This window comes from Nyctereutes procyonoides, unplaced genomic scaffold, assembly GCF_905146905.1.
Source record: "Nyctereutes procyonoides isolate TBG_1078 unplaced genomic scaffold, NYPRO_anot_genome, whole genome shotgun sequence".
In the NCBI taxonomy this organism is placed as follows: Eukaryota; Metazoa; Chordata; class Mammalia; order Carnivora; family Canidae; genus Nyctereutes; species Nyctereutes procyonoides.
In genome coordinates, this window is record NW_026575052.1 from 67591765 (window position 1) to 67616150 (window position 24386).

The following is a 24386-nucleotide window of genomic DNA, read 5'->3' on the forward strand; positions in this document are numbered from 1 at the left end:
ACTATCATAAATAAAAATAAATAAATAAATAAAAAATAAATAAATAAAAAATATACAAAGTAAATTAAAGAATTGAATAGAAACTTAGAGCTAAAAAATACAGTATCTGAAATGAAAATTCAACTGATTTGAGATGACAGAAGAATCAGTGAACTTCAATAATCAATAGAAATTATTCAATCTTAAGTAGAGAGGGAGAAAAAACAATGAAGAAAATGAACAAAGCCTCAGAGACCATATCAACATTAACTGTACCAACACACATGTAAGGAGACTCCCAGAAGGACAAGACAGAAAAAGACAGATAAATGTATCTGAAGAAATAACTGCCAAAAACTGCTTAAATTTGATAAAAAGCTAATCTACAGATCCATGAAACCCAATAAACCCCAAATAGTAAAAACACGGGGACATCCACACCTCAACACATCATCATAGTCAAACTGGTAAAAGATAAGGATAAGCAAACAAAAACAAAACTTTGAAATCATCAAGAGAAAAAAAAAACAACCTATCAGAAAAGGAAACCAAAATTATGATTAACAGCTGACTCCTCAAAAAAAAAAAAAAAAAAAAAAGCCAGGAGTCTATGGGATAAGATATTCAAAATGATTAAAGAAAAAAAATGTCAGGATACCTGGATGGCTCAGTGGTTTAGCTCCTGCCTTCGGGTGTGATCCTGGAGACCCAGGATCAAGTCCCACATCAGGGTCCCTGCATGGAGCCTGCTTCTCTCTCTGTGTCTCTGCCTCCCTCTCTCCCTCTCTCTGTGTCTCTCATGAATAAAATTAAAAAAGAAAAAAAAAGGCAATCATGTATTCTATATCCAGCAACACTATACTTACAAAAAGGAAAAATAAAAGACATTCCCAGAGAAAGACTGAGCAAATAAGATTATATAAAGCACAAGTTACGTCACTGTACTGTTGAACTGCTGTAACATGCACAGATACAACATGACACTAAGAGCACAGAGAAGAAAATGAGATATACTGAAACAAAGTTCCTACATTTAACCAGAATTAAAGTAGACTGATGGTCTACTTTAATGCATATGGCCATCCCTAGATCAACCACTAAGATGTAATTCAAAAAGGAAGAGCAGAAGGATCTATTTATATATGAGAAAAACAGGAAACAAAAAGCAAAATAGGAGGTACAAAAACAATTTTATCAATACTAAATTTGAATTAACTAATAAGCACTACAATGAATAGAGATGGTTGGACTGGATAAAAAAAAAAACAAGATCCGGGGATCCCTGGTGGCTCAGAGGTTTAGTGCCTGCCTTCAGCCCAGGGCATGATCCTAGAGTCCCAGGATCGAGTCCCACATCGGGCTCCATGCATGGAGCCTCCTTCTCCCTCTGCCTGTGTCTCTCTCTCTCTTATGAATAAATAAATACAATCTTTAAAAAAAGAAAAAAGTAAAATCCATCGATAAAGCACTTGTATTCAGAATATATGATCTCTTACAACATATAAGACAACCCAAAAGTGATGGTGAAGGTCGTCTGAATGGACATTTCTCCAAAGAAAATATACAAATGGTCATAAAACAGGGGAGGTATCACTAGTGTAGATAAATGTATATTAATCCATGAGATATTATTCCACTCACACTAAAATGACTTTATCAAAAATACCATAAAAACATACTGTAGCAGATGTAGAGAATGATGCATCAGGTTCTTTAAAAATTAAGCAGAAACTTACTACGCAACCCAGCAATTTCAATCCTAGAAGTCTATCCAAGAAAAATGAAAACATATATCCACACAATGACATGTATACACACAGGGAGGGGAAGGAGGGAAAGAAGGACGAAGGAGAAACAAAAGGGGAAAGAGAGGTGGGCAATTAAAAAATGAGATAATGAATCTGGACCAAGGTATATGGGAGTTCCTTGTATTATTCCAGTAATATTTTTGTAAGTTTGGAATCAGATCAAACTGTAAAATTAAAAAAAAAAAGGCAAAGATATTATATAGCAAACTCCATCAACTTCTTCAATGAAGACCATATACAGCTTAAGAGTTATTAGAAAACTGTAGGTAACTTTAATAAAATAACTTCAAGAATATAATTTGGTTGTAAAACCAATACAATGAGCTCTAAAAATTTTTTTATTCAGTTAATAAAGTCATCTGTAAATGCTGTAATATGTTCATATTCACAAAATCTGAATGAAAAGGAAACACAACTTTCCATTTCTAACACGGTAATTCAAAGTTCACTTTGAAGGGACTGGGATTTGGGGTTAATTTTTTTTCAATACCAAGCATAATTATATAATAGTTCAGATTCTGAAGTGACTCACTTTTTATTTAATGAAATACTTGCTGCTCTGAAATAAATTTCATTAGTAAGAATGATGATGATGTTAAAAAAAGACAATGAAAATGCAAGCTGCATCTCTAAAAAGGTATAATCATTTAAATTATGATTATATCTTTACATTTACAGTTCTCTACTTTTAGATAGACAAAAACAAAAGCAGAACTATTTTATATTATGGACTACCTGGAACGTAATTAAGTGCATCTTAATGAAGTTTCCACCGACATGAATAGAAGTATGGTTCACCAACAAATGGTACTATCTAAAAACAAAGACACTCCTTCAACAATTTTACTTTGCCAAATAAAAATACTTTCCAAGTGCTAAAAGCACAATTTTTATTCACATCTAGTAGAGGAACCAACCATGAAATCATTACTTATTTTCAACTGAATAACTTGACTGACATTTCTCTAACAAGCTATTTTCAATCCTAACAGTTCTTTATTTTCTTTAACATATTTGCTATGAGTTGATAACTTGCAATAGGTGTCATCATGAGACTAATCAAAACTAGACTAAACGTGACAAAAGAGACAAAGTGTTTCACACCCTTGAGTGATATCAAGTCAAGAATGAGAGAAAAGCATTGCAAAAGGAGACTACTGAAATGCTACTTATATATTCTTGCAGTAAAACCAGCAATGTATCCATTTTAAGAATTATCATCTCACTTCCAATTTCTTTCCCTCAAGAACAATTTGAATCTCTTTGGCATCCAAAGTCTCATAGGTTAGTAAAGCTTCTGCTAGATTCTTATGCTCTTTTGCATGAGTCTTCAAGATATGTTTTGCTCGTTCATATGAGTCCTGAAATGGAAAAGCAGGTATCTTAGAAGCAGAAAACTTAGGAGAAGCAAAAACCATAAATAAGAAAAAAAAAAAAAAAAAAAGAAAAGGATATGCCTTAAAAAAAATGTGAAATCTATTCATTTCTATTTATAAAAGATAAAAGCACTGGGCTCCATGCCCAGCATAGATGGACAGGTAGATAGAAAAGGAAGCTTGGTTCTCAAAGATGAGATTTGCAAATGTTCTATTTTTAACCTCAAAATTTATCACATGGATAAATAAAGACTACTTAGGGAGCTACTTAAATATATATAAGTATATAATGTATCTGATTTTTAGGAAAAATCTATGAACAAATAAATCTTTCTCCCATTAAAAAGTTAAGGGAGGTTTGCTTCTTTTGCTTTGTGAGATTTCACCAATTTATTCAATCTAAACAGCCAGAAAAGATCTTCTTTTCTATTCTCTTATTTGGTATTTCAGTCTGTGACAACTATACCAGTTGTCAAAAAACTCAAAAATGAGTTTTTTGTTTTTAAGATTTTATTTATTTGAAAGATAGAGTGACACAGAGAGCACAAGCTGGGGAGAGGCAAAGAGAGAGGGAGAAGCAGGCTCTCCACTGAGCAGGGAGCCTGACTTGGGGCTCAATCTCAGGATCCCAGGATCATGACCTGAGCTAAAGGCAGAAACTTAACCGACACCCAGGAGCCCTACTATAAAATCAGTTTAACAAAACCAAGAAGCATAGGTCATATAAACATAACACACTTATTAAAAAGAAACATCATTAGACATTCTTAAAAAAAAACCATTATGTTTAAATGAAATAATAAAATTAAAGACAACATATAAAGTATTGCAAATAGATCATGGAATATTGAGACTTAATAACCAAGGATGAATTAGTAATAACTTTAAAAACCCAACGGAATGAAACCCTTACATTGTAACATGTAAGACTACTATTAGGTTTTTTGTACTTTTAAGTTTTATATATATATTTTGAACGGAAAATGTACTAGCTAGTCATCATTTCCTTTAATAACAATGTAAGTGTGCCATCTAGTGGAAAGAATACCTACTGCCTTCCCAGTCTTCAGAAAATTATTAGAATAAAGAATATTTCCAATGCTCTAAGAATACTAGAGCATAGATAATTTACTCAAAATAACAAATAGTAAAGGAAAGAGAATGAAGATTCTGGTAAGGCAGAAAGAATTCCTGTTCTGAAACACCTTCTAAACCTTTCCATTACATACACTTTCCACATAATGACTTTAAAGCATTTCTTTATCTCCTTGAGTTAACCAATACCTGGCCCTCCTGGGGAGACTCCAGTGATGGCCCTCCAGTGGCACCTACCAATGCACTCTTATCCCACCCATTTCAGAGTAAAGAGATGACCTCTTTGTTCCCCTCATCACTAGCAGACCATTACTATCCCATCCTCTTCTAGAAAGCACAAATCCTTTGAAGTTTATACCATTTGACTGTAGCCCTATTCAACCTCCTTCCACTGCCATCTACTACCCGAATTACAGTTCACATTCATTAGACTTCTGGCATTTAGCTCAATCTTTTCCATTCCAAGATCTGCCTTTGTGCACATCCAAATGCAACACATATCCAACCTCTGCACTAAGCACCAGACCTATGTTATCTTTTCCAACTTGAAATCTTCACTAAGACACCTCAAGTTCATTATGTATAAAACTCAGCTCATAATCTACATACTTCCCCACCTTAGGCCGTCATCAGTGTTTTGCCAGTAAATAGCACACAGAACTATGAGGCAAAAATCTAGAAAACAGCTTTGTGTTTAATTTAGCTGCTTTCTCACCCAAACATCATGAAGGTATTTTGATTCCACTAGATCAGTATCTCTTGAATGCATTCATTTTTCTCAATTTCCACTCTCAATGCCCTAATCCAGACATCTGTGGTACCAGGAAGATATTCCACAGTACCTAACAACTCACATATTCTGTATTGGATACTACAATCAAAAGACTTTCATTTTCAAGATCTTTGTACTTCATTCTTAGCACATGCACACAGGTAGGCAAAAAGCAAATACTACTTGTTGAATAAAATATATATTGGAGTAAAAAACCAATAAAGACTCAAATAATCATGATCTCCTATTCTAACAACTGTATAGCTTTACAGCTAAAGTAGAATATTTATAATTACTGATATAAACTGTTCTTAGCCTATGGCCAGAATAAAGTAAAGACTCAGTCTAGATCAGAGCCTCCCAAACAACATATTTAAATCATTTCAATGGTGCCCTTTTTTCTCTTTATTGTATATAGTGACATTTCTAAAGAGAAGATAAGGGATCCCTGGGTGGCGCAGCGGTTTAGCGCCTGCCTTTGGCCCAGGGCGCGATCCTGGAGACCGGGGATCGAATCCCACGTCGGGCTCCCGGTGCATGGAGCCTGCTTCTCCTTCTGCCTGTGTCTCTGTCTCTCTCTCTCTCTCTGTGACTATCATAAATAAATAAAAATTAAAAAAAAAAATTCCTAAACAGAAGATAACCATTATCTTCTGGTAAGCACCTACTACTTAGGCACATTAGGACTAGATAAATAAGCACAGAAAAATATAATCATTACCCTTAGAAGGATTCTAATTTCTTGTTCAATAGCAGATTGAGTTTCTGGACTCAGTTTCCCTGTATCACTGTACGTCATAACTCCAAGCTAAAACAAACAAAAAGAAAGAAATTGAACAGAAAAACCCTAAACCACTAATAATACTATCCTATACTTAAAGAAAACATCATGGGGGCAAGGAAGAAATTCAATATAAAAACGCCTTGAGCACAAAGAAATGTCATCATTCTTCTGAAAGTAGAAGACTCAAATTAAAAGTATGAGCAAAGACAGGAAATTTAAAATCATAAGCATGGTTCGGAGTACCTTCTTGGAAAACCTTTGCAGATATTCCAAACCCAGAAATCCACAATGTAGTATACAGTAGTGCTTCATGAAGCCACAATGATAATGTAGAAAAGTGAAATATGTGAAAAGGCCGAAGTAAGCAAGTTCAGCAAGTGGGTGTTTTAGGTCATAGGGACTGAAATATCATTTGTTTAACTCATGAAATACTATTACTGTCTAAGCAGCTAGAATGGAAAGAGAATACTATCTGTATTACTCAGAAAATAACGTTTAGTTTAGAATAAGCAGTGATAAATCTACTTGGAATGAGACAGGGGAAAAGTAAATGTTACCAATTTACCATGAGAACCCTCTCAAAAACAGACACTTGACAAATCATCATCTGATACATGAGGAAGGGCTAAAATTAGCTATTACCTTTTCACTCATTCCAAATTTGGTAACCATCCGCTTTGCTATTTTAGTTGCATTATCAAAATCACTGGAAGCACCTAAAATTTAAAAATATACATAAGAACTCAATTTTTAAAAATATCTTTAAATCAGTAAGCATAATGTGAACTAAAGCCATTCTTTACAGCCAACCTGTTGTGATATGGTCAGTTCCAAATATAAGCTCCTCAGCCACTCTTCCTCCCATACTAACATCCATCTGTGCAAGCAGCTGAGCTCTAGTTTCATTCCATCTGTCATTCTCCGGCAACAGGGACACCTAGACAATTGAAAATAAAGAAAAACTTCAGACACAGTTTGAAATACTTATATTAATAATCAGAATTATCATTTGGCTCTCACTATATAATATCAGGATCTGACAGCTCAAAGGCATTTTTAGTAGAGAGGGTCTCAGGTGACTGATGACAAAACCGACAATATACAAAATAAGAAAAATTCTTTATTAAGCCAAAGTTTATATATTTTATATGTAATAGGTATATAATTCTTCAATAGGATGGACTTACATCCAGGTGCACAAAAATGCTTAATATGTTTATAATTAGAAAGATAAGAGAATGAAACTTGTACTCAGTGAGAAAAATCTTAGAGTAACTATGGAAACACTGACAGTTTCTTTGTGGAATGAAAAGAACAATTACGTATTTATGAATAATACTTTGGGGACGCCCAGGTGGCTCGGTCGGTTGGGCATCTGTCTCCCTTTGGCTCAGGACATGATCCTGGGGCCTGGGATCGAGCCCCGCATTGTGCTCCCTGCTCAGCGGGAAGTCTGCTTGTCTCTCTCCCTCTGTCCCTCCCCTGCTCGTATGTGCTATCTCTTAAATAAGTAAATAAAATCTTTAAAAAAAAAAAAAAAAAGAAGAAGAAGAATGAAAGTTTGCTGTCATTCCAGATTTAAATTTCACAATGTAGGGCAGCCCGGATGGCTCAGCGGTCTAGCACCTGCCTTCAGCCCAGGGCGTGATCCTGAAGACCCTGGATCCAGTCCCACGTCAGGCTCCCTGCATGGAGCCTGCTTCTCCCTCTGCCTGTGTCTCTGCCTCTCTCTCTTTCATGAATAAATAAATAAATAAATAATTTAAAAATAAATAAATAAATTTCATAACGTAAATATATAACATCTGAACTATTAGTATCCTTTATATTTAGCAGGTAAGTTTCATGAATATCTCTCATTTCATGATGGTTCAGAATACTAAAGAAGAAAGTTAGCAGCCTATTTAGGAATTAGTTGAATTTTCTTTTTAATTATTTTCATCCACAATTTCTTACATAAGCTTTTGGAGAGTGCTATTTGAAAGAAAAGAAAAAAAACTACCAGATACTTACATGTCCAAGTGTTGGCCCTCGTGGCATGATTGTAGCTTTGTTGATAGGCATTGCATCTTTAGTGTAATATGCAATAATAGCATGACCAGATTCATGGTAGGCTGTGATGGTTTTGTTTTTGTTATCAATTTCCACACTTCTACGTTCAGGGCCTAAGGATAAAAATTTAATTGAATAAAATTATTCTGTTAGGAAGGTCTATTTAGATGAATGAAAGCCACTTGCCCTTATGTAGTTCTTAGAGTGACATTAATAAATATTTTAAACCACAACAATCCGCCAACTGATAACCAAAATAGGAAGAAATGTCATCTTAATCCTATCAACAAGTTTTTTTGGTTTTCTTTTTAAGATTTTATTTATTTATTCATGAGAGTTCCAGAAAGAGAGGCAGAGACACAGACAGAGGGAGAAGCAGGCTCCTCGCAGAGAGCCCGATGCGGGACTCGATCCCCGAACCCAGGACCATGCTTTGAGGTAAAGGCAGACACTCAACTGCTGAGCCACCCAGGCATCCCTCAATTAATTCTAATTTCAGAAAATAAATATGAGGGCAGCCCTGGTGGCATGACGGTTTAGTGACGGCCTTCAGCCCAGGGCGCAATACTGGAGACCCAGGATCGATCCCACGTCGGGCTCCCTGCATGGAGCCTGCTTCTCCCTCTGCCTGTGTCTCTTCCTCTCTCTCTCTCTGTGTATGTCTATGAATAAATACAAATCTTTTAAAAAAAATAAATAAATAAGAGAAAACACGAGTACCCCTGCCCGCAAAAAGTATAATCATAGAAACTATATTTGTTATCTAAGAGACCCAAATGATGGCTATTTTTGAGTATATATATTTTCTTGCTCCTGTACCTTTCTTTTTTATAACCTTTTATTTAAAAAGAACTTATTCTCTACTATAATGAACAGGGTAAGACAGAAAAAAAAAAGGGGGGTGGGGAAGAGAGAAAACCTACCCATTAGAATTTTATCTTTGGAAAATTCTAGTTCCTTCATGGTAACCATTTCTTTTCCATCAACAGCTGCCTTTAATGCAGCCTGATTCACAAGATTCTCCAGCTCTGCTCCAGAAAAGCCAACAGTACCTCGAGCTATAATTTCTGGATCAACAGCTGTGTAGACAATCGCAATATTAAAATTCCAAAATAGCTTTTCATAAATAATTCACATTCCAAAAGAAAACAGCTATCCTGAACTAGAACTTAAAATATTTATTTTTTTGCTAAAACTACAAAATAAACTTCCTTTTTCTAAAGGAAAAAAGCCAAAATGCTATTAAAATTACCACTGGGACAAATTACAAAAGTTTTTAAATTTAAATAACTTTATGAAAAACAAAGAAATGCAGAGTTGCCTGACATGATTTGTAAACCTTCAAATTACGACCTAAACTGTTACTCACCTAAGCACAAACTGAAAATGTGAACTCATAGACATTTTCTGAATTTCATCCTGAAATATTTTATAGCTAAGTATTTAGTATTATATGTACATTTATAAGAGTTCCCCTTATTGAATATAAGGGAAGGGAGAAGAAATGTGTGGGAAATACCAGAAAGGGAGACAGAACTCCTAACTCTGGGAAACGAACTAGGGGTGGTGGAAGGGGAGGAGGGCGGGGGGTGGGGATGAGTGGGTAACGGGCACTGAGGGGGACACTTGCCGGGATGAGCACTGGGTGTTATTCTGTATGTTGGTAAATTGAACACCAATAAAAAATTAATTTATTTAAAAAAAAAAAGGAGTTCCCCTTATTATAGGGAACTTATTTGGTTCTTACAAATTGATTCATCTATCTGTGAAAATACTGCAGCTTAATAGCTACATTTGTTAAGTAAGTGGGCCCATAATATTTTCAGGTATTTCGTTTTACAGTTTGCCTCTTTTCAACCCAAAGTGATTATATACACTTTTTCTACTATTTCATATTTTACGTTCATCTTAAAAATATTTATATATTTATCTTCAAATATTATTTATCTGGGTATTAACAAGAAAACATTCTTTACAATCAGGATTCAAATGACAATTTCCTAGATATACAAGAATTATGAAATAAACATTTTAAAAAGGACATATAACAAACCGGTCTTTTGAGACATTTTTAAGGTAAGGACCACAAATGGTGGAATGAAATATTACCATTCTATAGAAATAATAAAGTTTGTGTTAATGGAATTAGACTTACACTGATCAAACTTTATTTTATTGAGATACCATTTCAAAATTTCTGTTCGTCCTTTTACATCTGGTCTTGGAACCGTAACTTGCATGTCAAAACGTCCAGGACGTATTAAGGCACTAAAGGGAAAATATAAAAAGAAACTATAAATTAATAACCTGAATATGCTGGAGGTCAAATTCAAAGGACTAACTCTGAATACGGATGGAAAGATATTAGCAACCAGAGGTTAGACTGGAGTTTTGTTTTTTATTCTAATTCCAGTACAGTTAATATACAGTGTTATATTAGTTTCAGGTGTACAATACAGTGCTCAACACTTCCACACATCACCCAGTGCTCATCACAACAGGTGCATTCCTTAATCTCCATCATCGTTTTCACCCTAAATTGGAGTTTTGAACTAAACCAATATTCAGATAGCTTCCTGTAAAACATGGCTCAAGTAACAGTTTCAATAACCAGACGACAGATCAAAGGCTGATACAGATAGATAGTACACAACAATCCTTATAAACAAAAACATGCAATTTGGTCATTCATGGAACAATAATTCTAGAGCAGTCTATCAGGAGATCTACACTATGAAAGCTTCCTATCATAACTACTATTAAGTACAGAATATTAAACTAGAGACTTAGGCAAAAACAAACTATTACATCAAATTAAAATGAGTTAATTCTATGACAAAATCAACAAAAATTTAAAATTATAGTAAGTTTTATTTTTAAAATCCTACCACCCCCAAAATTTTGTGATACAAAGTTTTCAGAAATTAACAACTTTACTGAAATTTAATTCACATATTACAGAATTTAAAGGAGGTAATCCAGTGATTTTTAATGTATTCAGAGTTGTGCAATTATCAACAATCTAAGTCAAGAATATTTTTATGCCTCCACACCAAAAGAAACCCCATAGCTACCAACAGTCACTCCCCCTTCTTCCCATCTGTGGCAACCAGAATCTACTTTCTGTTCCAACAGATTTGCTTATTCTGGACATTTCATATAAACAGAATCATATGTGATGTTTTGTGATGAGCTTCCTTCTTTTAAAGTTCATCCATGTTTTAGTATGTATCAATACTTATAAAAAAAAGTCTTTTAATACGTACTTATCTAATGCCTCTGGGAAGTTTGTGGCTCCTATTATGATAACTCCTTCATTGGGTTTAAAACTATTTAAAAAAGAAAAAAAGTAACTTTTCACTGAAAATTAAAACAGCACACATATAGAAATGCTCTACATAAAATGGTCTATCATTAAACTTAGTAACGGCAAAGAAACGGGGGTTGATCTTTTTTATCCACTAAAGTGTTAAGACATCTTATTTCTTAAAAGGGACAAATGTTACTAGGCCAGCATACTAAAATAAAACTGTTATTAATAAATCAAAAAGTCATCTATAATTACATGCCTTCACAATATTTATTCTGCTTAGCAAGAGATGACCTAACAGAAAAGGCTTCGGTACCTGACTAATTTGTGAAGAATTATTCTCAAGTTTACCAATTGAAATTTTTACTCCTAGACTTTGTTTCAAAATTACTTATATGGTTTTAAAATATTTTTCCTTCTTTCAAAGCAACCCCACCTCTTGCTTTTTATATGATGAAAACTTTTTTAATCTGGGACACCTGGGTGGCTCAGCAGTTGAGCATCTGCCTTTTGGCCGAGGGTGTGATCCTGGGATCCGGGATCGAGTCCCACATTGGGCTCCTTGCAGGCAACCTGCTTCTCCCTTGGCCTGTGTCTCTGCCTCTCTCCCTCTGTGTCTCTCATGAATAAATATATAAATTCTTAAAAAAAAAAAAAAAAACTTTAAATCTACCACAACACTAAAAGCTAGTCACAAATTGTGTCAGAACCATCATATGATCCCTTTACATCTCCAAATACACTACTATTCTCAACTGGAAACATCACTTTCCTTTCATAATGAAAAAAGGTGCAGAGATCACCAATTAAGAGTTGATACATCAATCACTCCATTAGTAATGGAAACAATACAATACAGAAAATGCAGCTTGTCTTGACTTCTTGCACAGGGACTACTCTCTATTGCCTATATTTTTTCCTATTTTTTAAGGTATTATTTTTGAGTAACCTCTATACCCAACATGGGGCTCAAACTTACAACCCCAAGATCAAAAGCTGCATGCTCCACTGACTGAGCCAATCAGATGCCCCACTATATCTTGAATGGTAACAAATACATCACCATATTCCAAAAGACAGAGGGAGATTCAATTACCCATCCATTTCAGCAAGGAGTTGATTTATAGTCTGTCTTGAATATGGATGCATTGGAGACTCAATTCGCTTTCCACCAACAGAATCTAATTCATCAATGAATATAACACAGGGAGCATTTGCTTTTGCTTCCCCTAGGAAAAGAGAAAAGATTCAAAGGAATTTAATGAAATCAATACTTTCTGAACAAAATCATATAAATATTAAAAACCTGTCAGATTGTCAAAAGCCAACAAGACATTCATTAAGGAGAAATCCACAAAAGGAGATCTCTTTCTTTAAAAAGTGATTTAAGTGCAGCCCGGGTGGCTCAGTGGTTTAGTACTGCCTTCAGCCCAGGGCGTGACCCTGGAGACTTGGGATCCAGTCCCACGTCAGGCTCCCTGCATGGAGCCTGCTTCTCCCTCTGCCTGGTCTCTCTCTCTCTCTCTCTCTGTGTCTTTCATGAATAAATTTAAATAAATTAAATAAATAAATGAATGAATGCATAAATAACTGATTTAAGAACAATAATCTCAAAGACAAAACTATATTACACAGAATGATATATAATAAAAACAACTTAGTATTCATTCTTCCAACTGTACAAACCATATACAATCGGGTGTGAGGCTAATTATTCTTTAATTTCATATATTGAATTGATGAATAAGATAAAAAGGGCAACAACAAAAAACTCAGCTTTTCAACAGGCCCAACCTCATCTAATGCTTCTCCTAGCTCTTCTATTTGAGAAAAATGTACAGTTCTGTTTTAGCTCACACATTAGCTAGGTCAGCTATCAATCATAATCAAATAGCAAAGAAAGGGTAAGAAGCTCTCCCCCTAAAATTAACAAAATTTTTTTATTGTATTAAAGCTACATTAAAACATACTAAATAGATTTCTGATACGACTGGCTCCCACACCCACAAACATTTCATCAAATTCTGATCCAGAAGCATAATAAAAAGGAACATCAGCTTCTCCAGCCACAGCACGAGCAAGAAGTGTCTTTCCTGTTCCTGGTGGTCCAACTAAAAGAATTCCTAAAAAAAAAAATAAATAAATAAAAATAAATAAATAGAATGATTCAAATTAAAAAAATAAAAATAGGGCTCCTGGGTGGCTTGTCATTAAGTGTCTGCCTTCAGCTCAGGTCATGATCTCAGGCTCCTGGGATCGACTCTCGCATTCCCTGCTTAGCAGGGAATCTGATTCTCCCTCTGCTTCTACCCTTCTCCGTTCATGCTCACTCTCTCATGTGCTCTCAAATAAATAAAATCTTTTAAAAAATAAAATGAATAAAATACAACAAATTAAACCCTGATGTGAATCTATAAAACAGTTATTAATATATACAGTTTTTAGATTGAAGGCACATAACCAATACTTTGAAACAAAGGAAAACAAATGTCTCTAGAATAATTCACTTCAGATCTTCAAAAATAATTTCCCTCTACCATTTTAAATACTGTTTCTATCTCATCATAGACAATTCAGAATCCTGAGAATGGAATGACAAACTCTTTATCACTAAAAAAGATAAAATTCACATAAACACAGATTAAGAGATTAAATAACCAAATGTGATGCATGAACCTTTGACCTGATACTCTTCCATGAAAAACATATTTAAGAAATTAAATACCAGGGCAGCCCAGGTGGCTCAGTGGTTTACCGCCGCCTTCGGCCCAGGGCGTGGTCCTGGAGACCCGCGATGGAGTCCCACATCGAGCTCCCTGCATGGAGCCTGCTTCTCCCTCTGCCTGTCTTTCTGCCTCTCTGTCTCTGTTGTCTCTCATGAATAAATAAATAAAATCTTAAAAAAAAAGAGGGATCCCTGGGTGGCTCAGCAGTTTAGCGCCTGCCTTTGGCCCAGGGCATGATCCTGGAGTCCCAGGATCGAGTCCCACGTCAGGCTCCCGGCATGGAGCCTGCTTCTCCCTCCTCCTGTGTCTGCCTCTCTCTCTGTCTATCATAAATAAATAAATAAATCTTTAAAAAAAAAAATTAAATTCCAGGGACAGCTGAAGAAAAGTTGAAAAAATACTAGAATACAATATATTAATGAAATAACATTTAATTTTTATTTGGCAGGATAAATTATTCTCCTTCTTTAGGAAAATATCCTTAGTCCTAGGTGATACATAACAAAGTATTTAGATATAAAGTAGTTAGTGTCTACAGTTTTGTAATTTTTCTGTTATGTTTGAAAATTTTCATAACAGCAGTTAAGTTTTTTGGAAGTTAGAATGACTGAATTCTCTGGTTTCCAAAACTTTTCATTTTTCAGACTACATTTAAAAAGGCAAAAAAACTGGGTGCCTAGATGGCTCAGTCAGTTAAGCATCTGCCTTTAGCTCGGGTCATGATCCCAGAGACCTGGGATAGTCCCAAGTCAGGTTCCCTATTCAGCAAGGAGTCTGCTTCTCCCTCTCCCTCTGCCTCTGCCCCTCCTCATTCACCACTGTTTGTGTGCTCTTTCTCTCAAATAAATAAAATAATTTTTAAAAGGAAAAAAAAAAGCATTAATGCTATATTTTTAACATAAAAACTCTTCCTAAAGCAAATCTGCTGAAAAATACCCCGAAGACTGTCCCCTCGTATTGCCACGTTATGTTAATTCCAAACTCATTTAAATCATCACATCAATTTCTGTAGAATATATTTTGGTACCTGAGAATTTTCCCACAATTTTATAAATATTCCTTGTGATTAGTAAGAAAAATGTAACTATTTTATGATTTTAAACATGTCCTTTACGATGTCATAGTATTGGCTTTAATAAATGAATCCTATGGCGGGATGAGCACTGGGTGTTCTGCTATATGTTGACAAATTGAACTCCAATAAAAAAAATTTTTTAATAAATTTAAAAAAAATAAATCTTGAATTAGAAGATTCTAGTGAGCAGTATAAAAACAAATCTTAAATATGACTGTTTCGTTTATTTATTTTAAAGATTTTATTTATTTATTCATAGAGACAGAGAGAGAGAGAGAGAGAGAGAGAGAGAGGCAGAGACACAGGCAGAGGGAGAAGCAGGCTCTATGCAGGAAGCCTGATGTGGGAATCGATCCAGGGTCTCCAGGATCACGCCCTGGGCTGCAGGCGGCGCTAAACCGCTGCGCCACCGGGGCTGCCCTGACTGTTCCGTTTAATTCACCAATTCCATTTCTAGAATTGGAATCTAGAATAATGCATAAATAAATGAGTAAATCCAGAATTTATTCTAATGAGATAATTAAGCATGTGGGCAAAGCCTTGAGATATTAAGATGATCATCATAGATTTTTGTTTTTTGAATTAAAAAATGTTTGAGTATACTTGACACACAGTTACATTAATTTCAGGTATACAACACAGTAATTTAACAAGTTTACTTTATACATTATGCTGTGCTCATCACATATGTAGCTACCATCTGTCACTATACAACACTATTACAATATCATGGACTATATTTCCTAGGCCTTTTATTCCTCTGACTTATTCATTCTACAAATAGAAGCCTGTCTCTCCCTCTCCCTTTCATACATTTTGCCCAGTCTCCACATTGGTATTTTTTTCTAAATATTTTGTTTATTTATTTATTTGAGAGAAAGAGAGAAAGCACAAGCAGGCACAGCTGTAGGAGCAGAGGTGGAGAGAGCAACAGACTCCCCGCTGGGCAGGAAACCCAATGCAGGGCTCAGTCCCAGGATCCTGGGGTCATGATCTGAGCTGAAGGCAGATGCTTAACTAATTGAGCCACCCAGGCTAATTTTAACACACTGCTAATTTTAACAGCAAAACATTGGAAACCATTTCAAAGTTCAATATTAATGATTATAGTATAGAACAATCATATAGTACAAGGACCTCATGAAGTCATAATCTTGTACTCAATTCCAGCATATGGTTTTTCCCTCATACCAACAAATAATTCTCCAACACCAGCTGGGTGTCCTACAATTCAATTCAATTATGATATTACCTACCTGGAAATAGTATCAAACACCATAAGTTAAGCACTTTGTCCTAAAAGACTGCCTCTAGCCCCCACCCTTCCCTATGTCAACTACAAGATGAGGTTGTTACCTATGCTTCTGACTGACAGACTATATATAGAGAGGAGGTTCCAATGACTGCTTCCTTGGACTTGATTTGCTAAAATGGCTCACAGAACTCAGAGAAACGTTCTACTTACTAGATTGCTGGTTTATTATAGAAGGATACAACTCAGCAAGAGTCGGTCAAATGGAAGAGACGCATATGGTAAGGAAAGATAAAAGGATTGCTGAGTTTCTGTGCCCTCTCTAGATATGCCACTCTTCCCACATCTGCACATGTTCACCAATCTGGAAGCATTGAATCCTATCCTTTTGGGTTTTTATAAGCATAAAAGCATGCTTTTTTACATAGGCATGACTCATTACATAAGCATGATTGATTCAGCCTCCAGTGACTTTCCCCTCCCAGATAGCCAACAGGGAGACTAAAAGTTCCAGCCCTCTAATCACATGGTTGATTTTCCTGACAACCAGCTTCTAACCTTAGGTGTGTTCTAAAAGTCACTTTGTTCAGAAGACAAATCTATTGCTGTCATCACTATATTTATTATAAATCACAACAATCATTAAAAATCATATTAACTGTGAGAAAACATCAAACTGAGGAACATTCTACAAATTAGTGTGTAGTCTACTACACAATTTTTAAGGTCATAAAAGATCTACACCTATTCCTATACTAAAAGGCTGAGAAAGGGGCCTGGGTGGCTCATCAGTTAAGCATCTGACTTTGGCTCAGGCCATGATTTCAGGATCCTGAGACTGAACCCTGAGTGGAGCTCCACATTCAGCGAGGAGTCTACTTTAAGTTCTCTCTCTCCCTCTGTCCTATGTCCCCCTACCGACAAGCACATTTGTGTCTGTGTGTGTGTTCTCATAAATAAATAAATGAATGAATGAATGAATGAATGAATGCAGGTTGAGAAATTTTTTCAGGTTAAAGAAAAATCTAGGGGCACCTGGGTGGCTCAGTTGGTTAAGCAGCCAATTCTTGATTTTGACTCAAGTCATAATTTCAGGCTCCTGGGATTGAGCCCCACGTTCCACTGTACACTCAATGGGGAGTTTACTTGAGAATTCTCTCGTTTCCTCTCCCACGGCTCCTCCCCTCCTGCTTCCTCTCTCTCTCTCTCTCTCTCTCTCTAAAATAAATAAATATGAGCACTTGGGTGGCTCAGTGGCTGAGAGACTGCCTTTGGCTCAGGGCATGATCCAGGGTCTTAGGATCAAGTCCCACATTGGGCTCCCTGTGAGGAGCCTGCTTCTTCCTCTGCCTATGTCTCTGCCTCTTTCTCTGTTTCTCTCATGAATAAATAAACAAACAAATAAATAAGTTTTTAAAAGATTAAAGAAAAATCTAAATGTGTAAACCTGCACTGAGTCCTAAACCTGGGGTTGGGGATGGTGGATGAGAGGACCTTAATTATTAAGAGAAATGCTGAAATTTGAATATAACTGAATTTCCTAATAGTTTTAGAACCATGCGAAATTTCCTGATTTTAGTAACTATACTGGAATTATGTAATAGAATATTCTTATTTTTAGGACATACATAAGGAAGTATTTGGGGTTAAAGGAGCATGATATCTACAATCTACTCTTAAATAGTTTAAAGATACATTTATGTGAAGAAAATGGATGAGCAGATGGCACAAACTGCTAAAAAATCATTGAGTTTGGTTAAGAGTACAGTTTTCTCTGCACAATTCTCACAATTTAGTCTGAAATTGTAATAAAAAAAATCCCCACTCCTCTCAAAAAAGGTTATACAATGGTATGTTCAGAATGAAGACTTACTTGTAAAATAAGAAATTAAGAACTAAACTTTAAGCTTTAAATCTGTTAAAAATAAATTAGCAATGGATTACAGTATTTTTTTTTTATGTCAAATCACGGTAAAGGGAAGATATCTTACCTTTTGGAAGTTTACCTCCAAGTACAGTAAATTTTTGTGGATTTTTCAAGAACTCAACAACTTCCTGCAATTCTTGTTTGGCTTCTTCCACCTAAAGTGACACAATTTATCAAATAACTCTAAGCAATGATTAGATTATCAAGGCCTCCTGTTTGAAAATAGTAAATTTAACTAGAAAATAGTAAATTTAACTGGAAATTATCTTGGCTGTCTCTTTGTTTCAGTGAAAGAAGTATACAAGAGGGCTCCCTTATAAATGCACACACAACAGAGTTTTCATTGGACTCTTTCTGCCAATTATACAGTCTCCTTACATAACCCAACAAAAGCACTCTTCTTACATTTTCAAGAAACAGTGCTTCCTCCAGTTAACAAGGACTTATATTCACAATTCTAGTTAAAGGTTTCAGCAGCATTTGATATAAAGAGAAAGACTCACCTACCAAGTTTCAATTCCAGAACTTTTGACCTGGCTTATAAACTTAAAGGGCAAATTATGTGGGCTTAATATATATCAATGAAAAGGGAGCCTGTGTTTAAGTTATAATATTAATTTGTGATTGATTATGAAATTATTTTCACTATAAGGAATTACCATTAGATTATAAATGACATAGTTCCTAGAAATGCCCAAAGGATGGTGCCTAAATTATAGTGTAATGATTGTTTGGTAAATGGGTGTGGCAAAAAAGTTTAAAAGATTTAATACCCCAAATACAAAAATCATGTAGAACTGAGATCCCTAGAAAGAATAAAGCCCAATCTGGTCAAAAAAGAGGGCAACCAGAATATTAGCTTAACTTGAAAAACTCAGATATAAGTTAAGAACCGCTGCCTAAGTCAAGGTGGCTCAGCGGTTTTGCACCCCCTTCAGCCCAGGGTCTAATCCTGGAGACCCGGGACTGAGTCCCACATTGGGCTCCCTGCATGGAGCCTGCTTCTCTCTCTGCCTGTGTCTCTGCCTCTCTCTCTCTCTTTCTCTCTCTCTGGGTCTCTCATGAATAAATAAATATTTTTTAAAAATTTACAATAGCGGTATTTGGGCCAAAACTAGAAACAACACAATGTCTACCTAATGTAGAATACACAATATTGTGATAGTCATATCACAAGAAAGTCATCCCCCAAGCAATGGGGATAAATAAACTACAACTCCATGTAAAAACAGATAGATCTCTCAAACATCATTTAAGTGAAATGACCCATATATGCTACATGTATTACATTTATTAAAATTCAAAAGCAGGCCAAATTAATAGATGTCATCAGAACAATGATCATGCTTGGGGTGGGAAAACAAAGGGAACTAGAAAGTTTCTAGCAATATTCTATTTCTTGAGATGAGTGTCAATATGAGTTCACTGTGTGAACTTTATTAAGATATAGACTTATGATTTGTGCAGCTTTGTGTGAATGCTGAGCTTCAATAAAATTTATGTTTTAAAAGAGATTTGGGGGTGCCTGGGTGGCTTAACGGGTTAAGTGGCTGCCTTCAGTTCAGGTCATGATCTCAGAGTTTTGGGATTAAGCCCTGAGTCAGGCACCCTGCTCAGTGGGAGTCTGCTTCCCTCTCCATTTGCCCCTCCCCCCACTTCTCTCTCTCTCATATAAATAAATAAACAAACAAACAAACAAACAAATAAATAAATAAATAAAAATCTTTTAAAAATATTTTTTAAAGAAGAGAGATTTGGCTCTTTATCAATTAAAATAAGTTTTTTAAATATTCAAAGACATCCATATACTAAAAGGAAGCCAAACTACGTTTGGTCAAGGTAATGAATAACTTTAAATTGTAGGAAAGAGGAAAACAATTAGATGTCACCTACTACTCAGATTACATTTTCTCTGCCCAATCTCAGTGTTAAGAAAATTCCCAATAGAAATATGTAAGATCTACACAGGAAAACAGAGTTTAGGGGATTAAGGCAATGAATGAAATTATAAAAGCCCTTGTTAGTATTTTTATGGCAGCTATATATAAAATTATTCCTATATAATCAGAAATTCTAGGCAAGGAAATGACATGCCTATATTAGTTCTTTAACACTCGGCAAAACTGATCACAGGTATCACCTACTGGCATACCTATTATGGAAAATTATTTTGGTCTATATAGGTCCTATAGTAATGGTAACAATATAAAATTATAGCAGTAATTATAATATTTGTATATATTTACACAGAAAGCTTTTGACAATCTAAAAATTTTGTGATGTCTCCATTTCTAGTATTATCAGCATGTCTTCTTTAGCTTCGTACTCAGAAGTGGACTCATTCCAAAAGAAGTGTAGCATACGGAGTAATGAAATATATACTTTGCAGAGAGAAAGAAAGAATGCCTTGCTGACCAGTCTCAGCACAGGTTTAGTGTAAAGCAGGCTCTCTGACTGCACACCTTAAACAAAATGGGAAGGGCCTTCTGCACTAATGACTCAAGTTTTCAAATAATCATTGCACCAACTTCTTCCTCAATTATTCCCTTTTTTGTGTTTCCAACAGGGTTCACAGCTGTTTAAATTGCAAAGGGAAGGAAAAGACTACTTGGTATAAAATTATCATAGTGATTCCTGATACTTTATTCCCTAATAGTTGTGAAACAGGTCATGAAAAATATTTATGCATAGAGAACACAGTGTGTAAAGAGGAAAAGCTCTCATTCTGTTCTGTATTAAAGTAGCTTTTTCATTGGTCAGTAAAAAAATCAGGCACATTAATTCTTCAAGATCTTTGCTCTCTTTCTTTGGCTAGAAATGTTCTTTGCTCAAATACATGCGTGTTATGGGGGCGCCTGGCTGGCCCAATCAGTAGAGCATGTCACTCTGGATCTCTGGGTTGTAAAGTCGAGCCCCACGATAGCTATAGAGATTACTTAAAAATAAAATCTTAAAAAAAAAAAAAATACATGCATGGTTTACTTCATCTTCTTCAAATCTTCACTCAAATGTCATCTTCTCAATCATACACTGAACATCCCCACTTAAAATTGTGACCTTTCTCTCAAAACTCCTAATCCTCTTTAACCTGCTCCATTTTTTTCCCATAACATACTCTATTATTTCTTATATGCTGTGTCATTGTCCAATTTCTGTCAGAACTAAAAATCCATGATGGCAGAGATTTATTTCTTCTATCCCAATATCTAAAGGAGAGCTGGAGAACATGTAATGAAGCTTAAAGTTCCAAGGTTCCAATCATGACTTGGTCTTTTCTAATCTCCATACACCCATCCAAGAGCACACCCCCAGTGGCCTCAGCCCAAAAGACAGTGCTATTACCCAGAAAGTTCCTAGGGATTCAGAGCCCTGCGTCAAACACTGGGGTCTCAAAGACTAAACTGTAGAACCAAAGATGCACCCAGTACTCGTCACTTAGGGAATTATAAGAGTTTTAGCGCCTGGAACTGGAGTAGAGACCAATATGTATATTTTCTACTTTATACCTTTAAAATCAAATATTAGCCCTACATAATGAGATAATATTTGAAGAAAGAAGGGTAAACTTTTTAAACTTACTCCTTTGACATGTTCAAAGGTGACATTTTTCATCTGGACAGGATCTACTGCAGAATCAAGCCCCGTTGTTGTCCGGAAGCGGACTAAGGAGAAAAGAAATGTTTATATATTTGATAGATTCATAAAATTCCAACCATCTTATTATTGACATGTAAGAAAGTAAAGAAAAACTATACCTAAGTTTACATACATTAATTCACAGTGAAGTACAGACACTAGGTCTTCTGGATTTCTAGACTATGTACAAGGAATAAATGATTCACATTAGAATGACATCTTTATATGTTTCAATTAAAATGAAAAATTATTTCCCTCTTCTCCTGTAATATGTAACAATAGATATTTAAAACATTCTCAAACTCCAATGTGCATAAAAATCACTTGAGAAATGTGTTAATACAAGTTCCCAGGACATGCCCAAAACTTCAGGTCTGTAGATATTTAGAAGGCAGCCCAGGAGAGCGCATTTAAAAAAAAAAAATTCATTTGGGGTGCCTTGGTGGCTCAGTTGGTTAAGTGTTTGACTTCAGCTCAGGTCATGATCCTGGGATCCTGGGATGGAGTCCCACATCAGGCTCCCTGCTCACCGGGGAACCTGTTTCGCCCTCTCCCTTTGCTGCTCCCCTTGCTTGTGCTCTCTCCCTCTCTTGTCAAATAAATAAATAAAACCCTAAAAAAAAAAGATAGAAATTTGGATGCCAAAAAACCAACAGGCAAAAATACAGAGATAACAAGAAACACTTATCAAGAATATACAAATTGGAAGAGCAAATGTTATACACTAATTCTACAATGGACACTAATAGTTTTAGTTCACTAAATTGTTTATTTAAGGATGTACACAAATGGACTTAATAAAGCAAATTAAATACAGCCAAACAACTTGAACCTTGTAAGAAATTAATTACCCAAAAGCAACACACTTCATATTTTGATATACACTTTGCTTAACGTAAGAAATTAATTAAGAAACATAAAAGAATAACCAGATTTCATCCCACCCTTCCAATATCACTCAGTGTCCCTATACTGGTTCAGTTTTGAAAATAAGGAGACAAGAGAAGCTGACTCTAGCTTTCAAAAGAATACTCCTGAATGTTAAAATCTCATCTCAGGTTTGATGCCACAAAAAACTTAAAATATCTGGGGTTACATACAAGTTCTGGGATGAAGTCCTGATCCAGGTCAACTGATATTCTTTAACTGTATATGTATTTTTCTCTCAAGGTAATCAATCACAAAGAACATAGAGAACACAGGGTAAAAAGTGAATAGATGAGAAAGCAACAGGAACCACTTAAAACTGACATTATTCATTGCAGACTGGCAAACTGAGAAAACGAAACTCATTTAAAGTGATTTTAATTGTATATTAAATATTTAATCATGTATTATATATAAATTTTTCATCAATTTATTAGTGTTTTTGAAATAAGTAACTATTTCTTTGTATTGCTATCATACAATTGTTCTACAAGTTTTTTAACTTTTATAACTGGATAGGTATAATTTTCTAAAAATCTGGAAAAACCACTCATAGGAGTTAATCCAACACTTTTGCTGCAACATAATCCTTAGAACTTTAACAAAATATTAATTATTTTCTCAAAAATAAAATTTGTACAGTGTCTGAAGCAACTTTTCCAGTAATCCACAAAGCAATGTAAATATAATAAGCCCTGACAATGTAGATGGCATGTAACTATAACAGATTAAAACTTTTCTACTGCAATGCAAAAAAACAATCTCAAATTGGCCCAATCTGTGAAGTGTTAATTTAGGAAAGAAAGGCCTAGACACCAGAACAGTAAATGTTTCCTCTCTCCTAAGTCTTAGCCAGACTATGAAAAAAAATCAACTATTTAAAAGATTTTTTAAAAGTCAGATAAATAAAGAGAGCCTTTACCAGATAAAAATGGGTTTTTTAATAGTCCATAAATGCCAAACAGCAGCAAAACGAAGAGAATTAGACGAGTTCGTCTCAGAGAATCTGGAGGAGGAAAAATAAGCTTAAATCAAATGACAATAATGACAAATGACAGATTGATGAAAAGTGTTAGGTTACTGATAGTGATCACATTTCATCACATGCAATTCTGGAACCTGGCATTCTTTTGTGTAATTGCCAGGATTTCCTTTCAACACCCTGTTACCAAAAGCCTCATGAAGGCATTCATGCTTCTGTCCTTGACTTTGGTTCTCATTTGAGAAAAGGGAGCGTGTCAATAGATATTTTCATTTTGACACAGCCTAAGTTACAAATACAATGGAATATAACCAATGAAAAGGGTCATACCTGTTAGAAAAAATATTTAGAATCACTTAAAGGTAGGACTATGACTTCTTTTTAGATATTCTTCCCAAATATGGATAGTGTCAAATCAACTTACCATTAGTTTTTTGCATTAGTGCTTGAGCTTTCAGAAAACCCTCTGCAAAACCAGTTTTAAATGCATCTTGGTGAGCTTCGGGTATATTTTTGGTTTTCATGAGTTTGTCCAAACTCTCAACATCTGATCCTCTGTCCCGCAAAAGGAACCCCTAAATACACAAACAACGCATCAGTAATGATTATAGAGAGAACACTGCCCAAAAATATAGTGACCACTCATAAAAAAATTCATTCAAAAATTCTAGAATTTCTAATTTTT

At 35.2% G+C, this 24386-nt stretch overlaps 1 protein-coding gene across 1 annotated transcript in view; it reads right to left on the bottom strand.

Moving 5' to 3' along the window:
• Positions 1-2107: 2107 nt before the first annotated feature.
• Positions 2108-24386, bottom strand: part of YME1L1 (YME1 like 1 ATPase) — a 42758-nt gene continuing 20479 nt past the window's right edge. The window contains exons 6-19 of the mRNA XM_055331949.1: positions 24126-24276; positions 23642-23725; positions 21736-21818; positions 18221-18311; positions 13147-13299; positions 12273-12405; positions 11133-11195; positions 10022-10134; positions 8790-8945; positions 7828-7979; positions 6625-6751; positions 6457-6530; positions 5752-5838; positions 2108-3148 (exon numbers count right to left, since the gene is read on the bottom strand). Coding sequence (XP_055187924.1) covers positions 3005-3148; positions 5752-5838; positions 6457-6530; positions 6625-6751; positions 7828-7979; positions 8790-8945; positions 10022-10134; positions 11133-11195; positions 12273-12405; positions 13147-13299; positions 18221-18311; positions 21736-21818; positions 23642-23725; positions 24126-24276 — 1611 coding nt within the window. The 3' untranslated portion in view covers positions 2108-3004. The remainder of the gene's footprint in view (positions 3149-5751; positions 5839-6456; positions 6531-6624; positions 6752-7827; positions 7980-8789; positions 8946-10021; positions 10135-11132; positions 11196-12272; positions 12406-13146; positions 13300-18220; positions 18312-21735; positions 21819-23641; positions 23726-24125; positions 24277-24386) is intronic.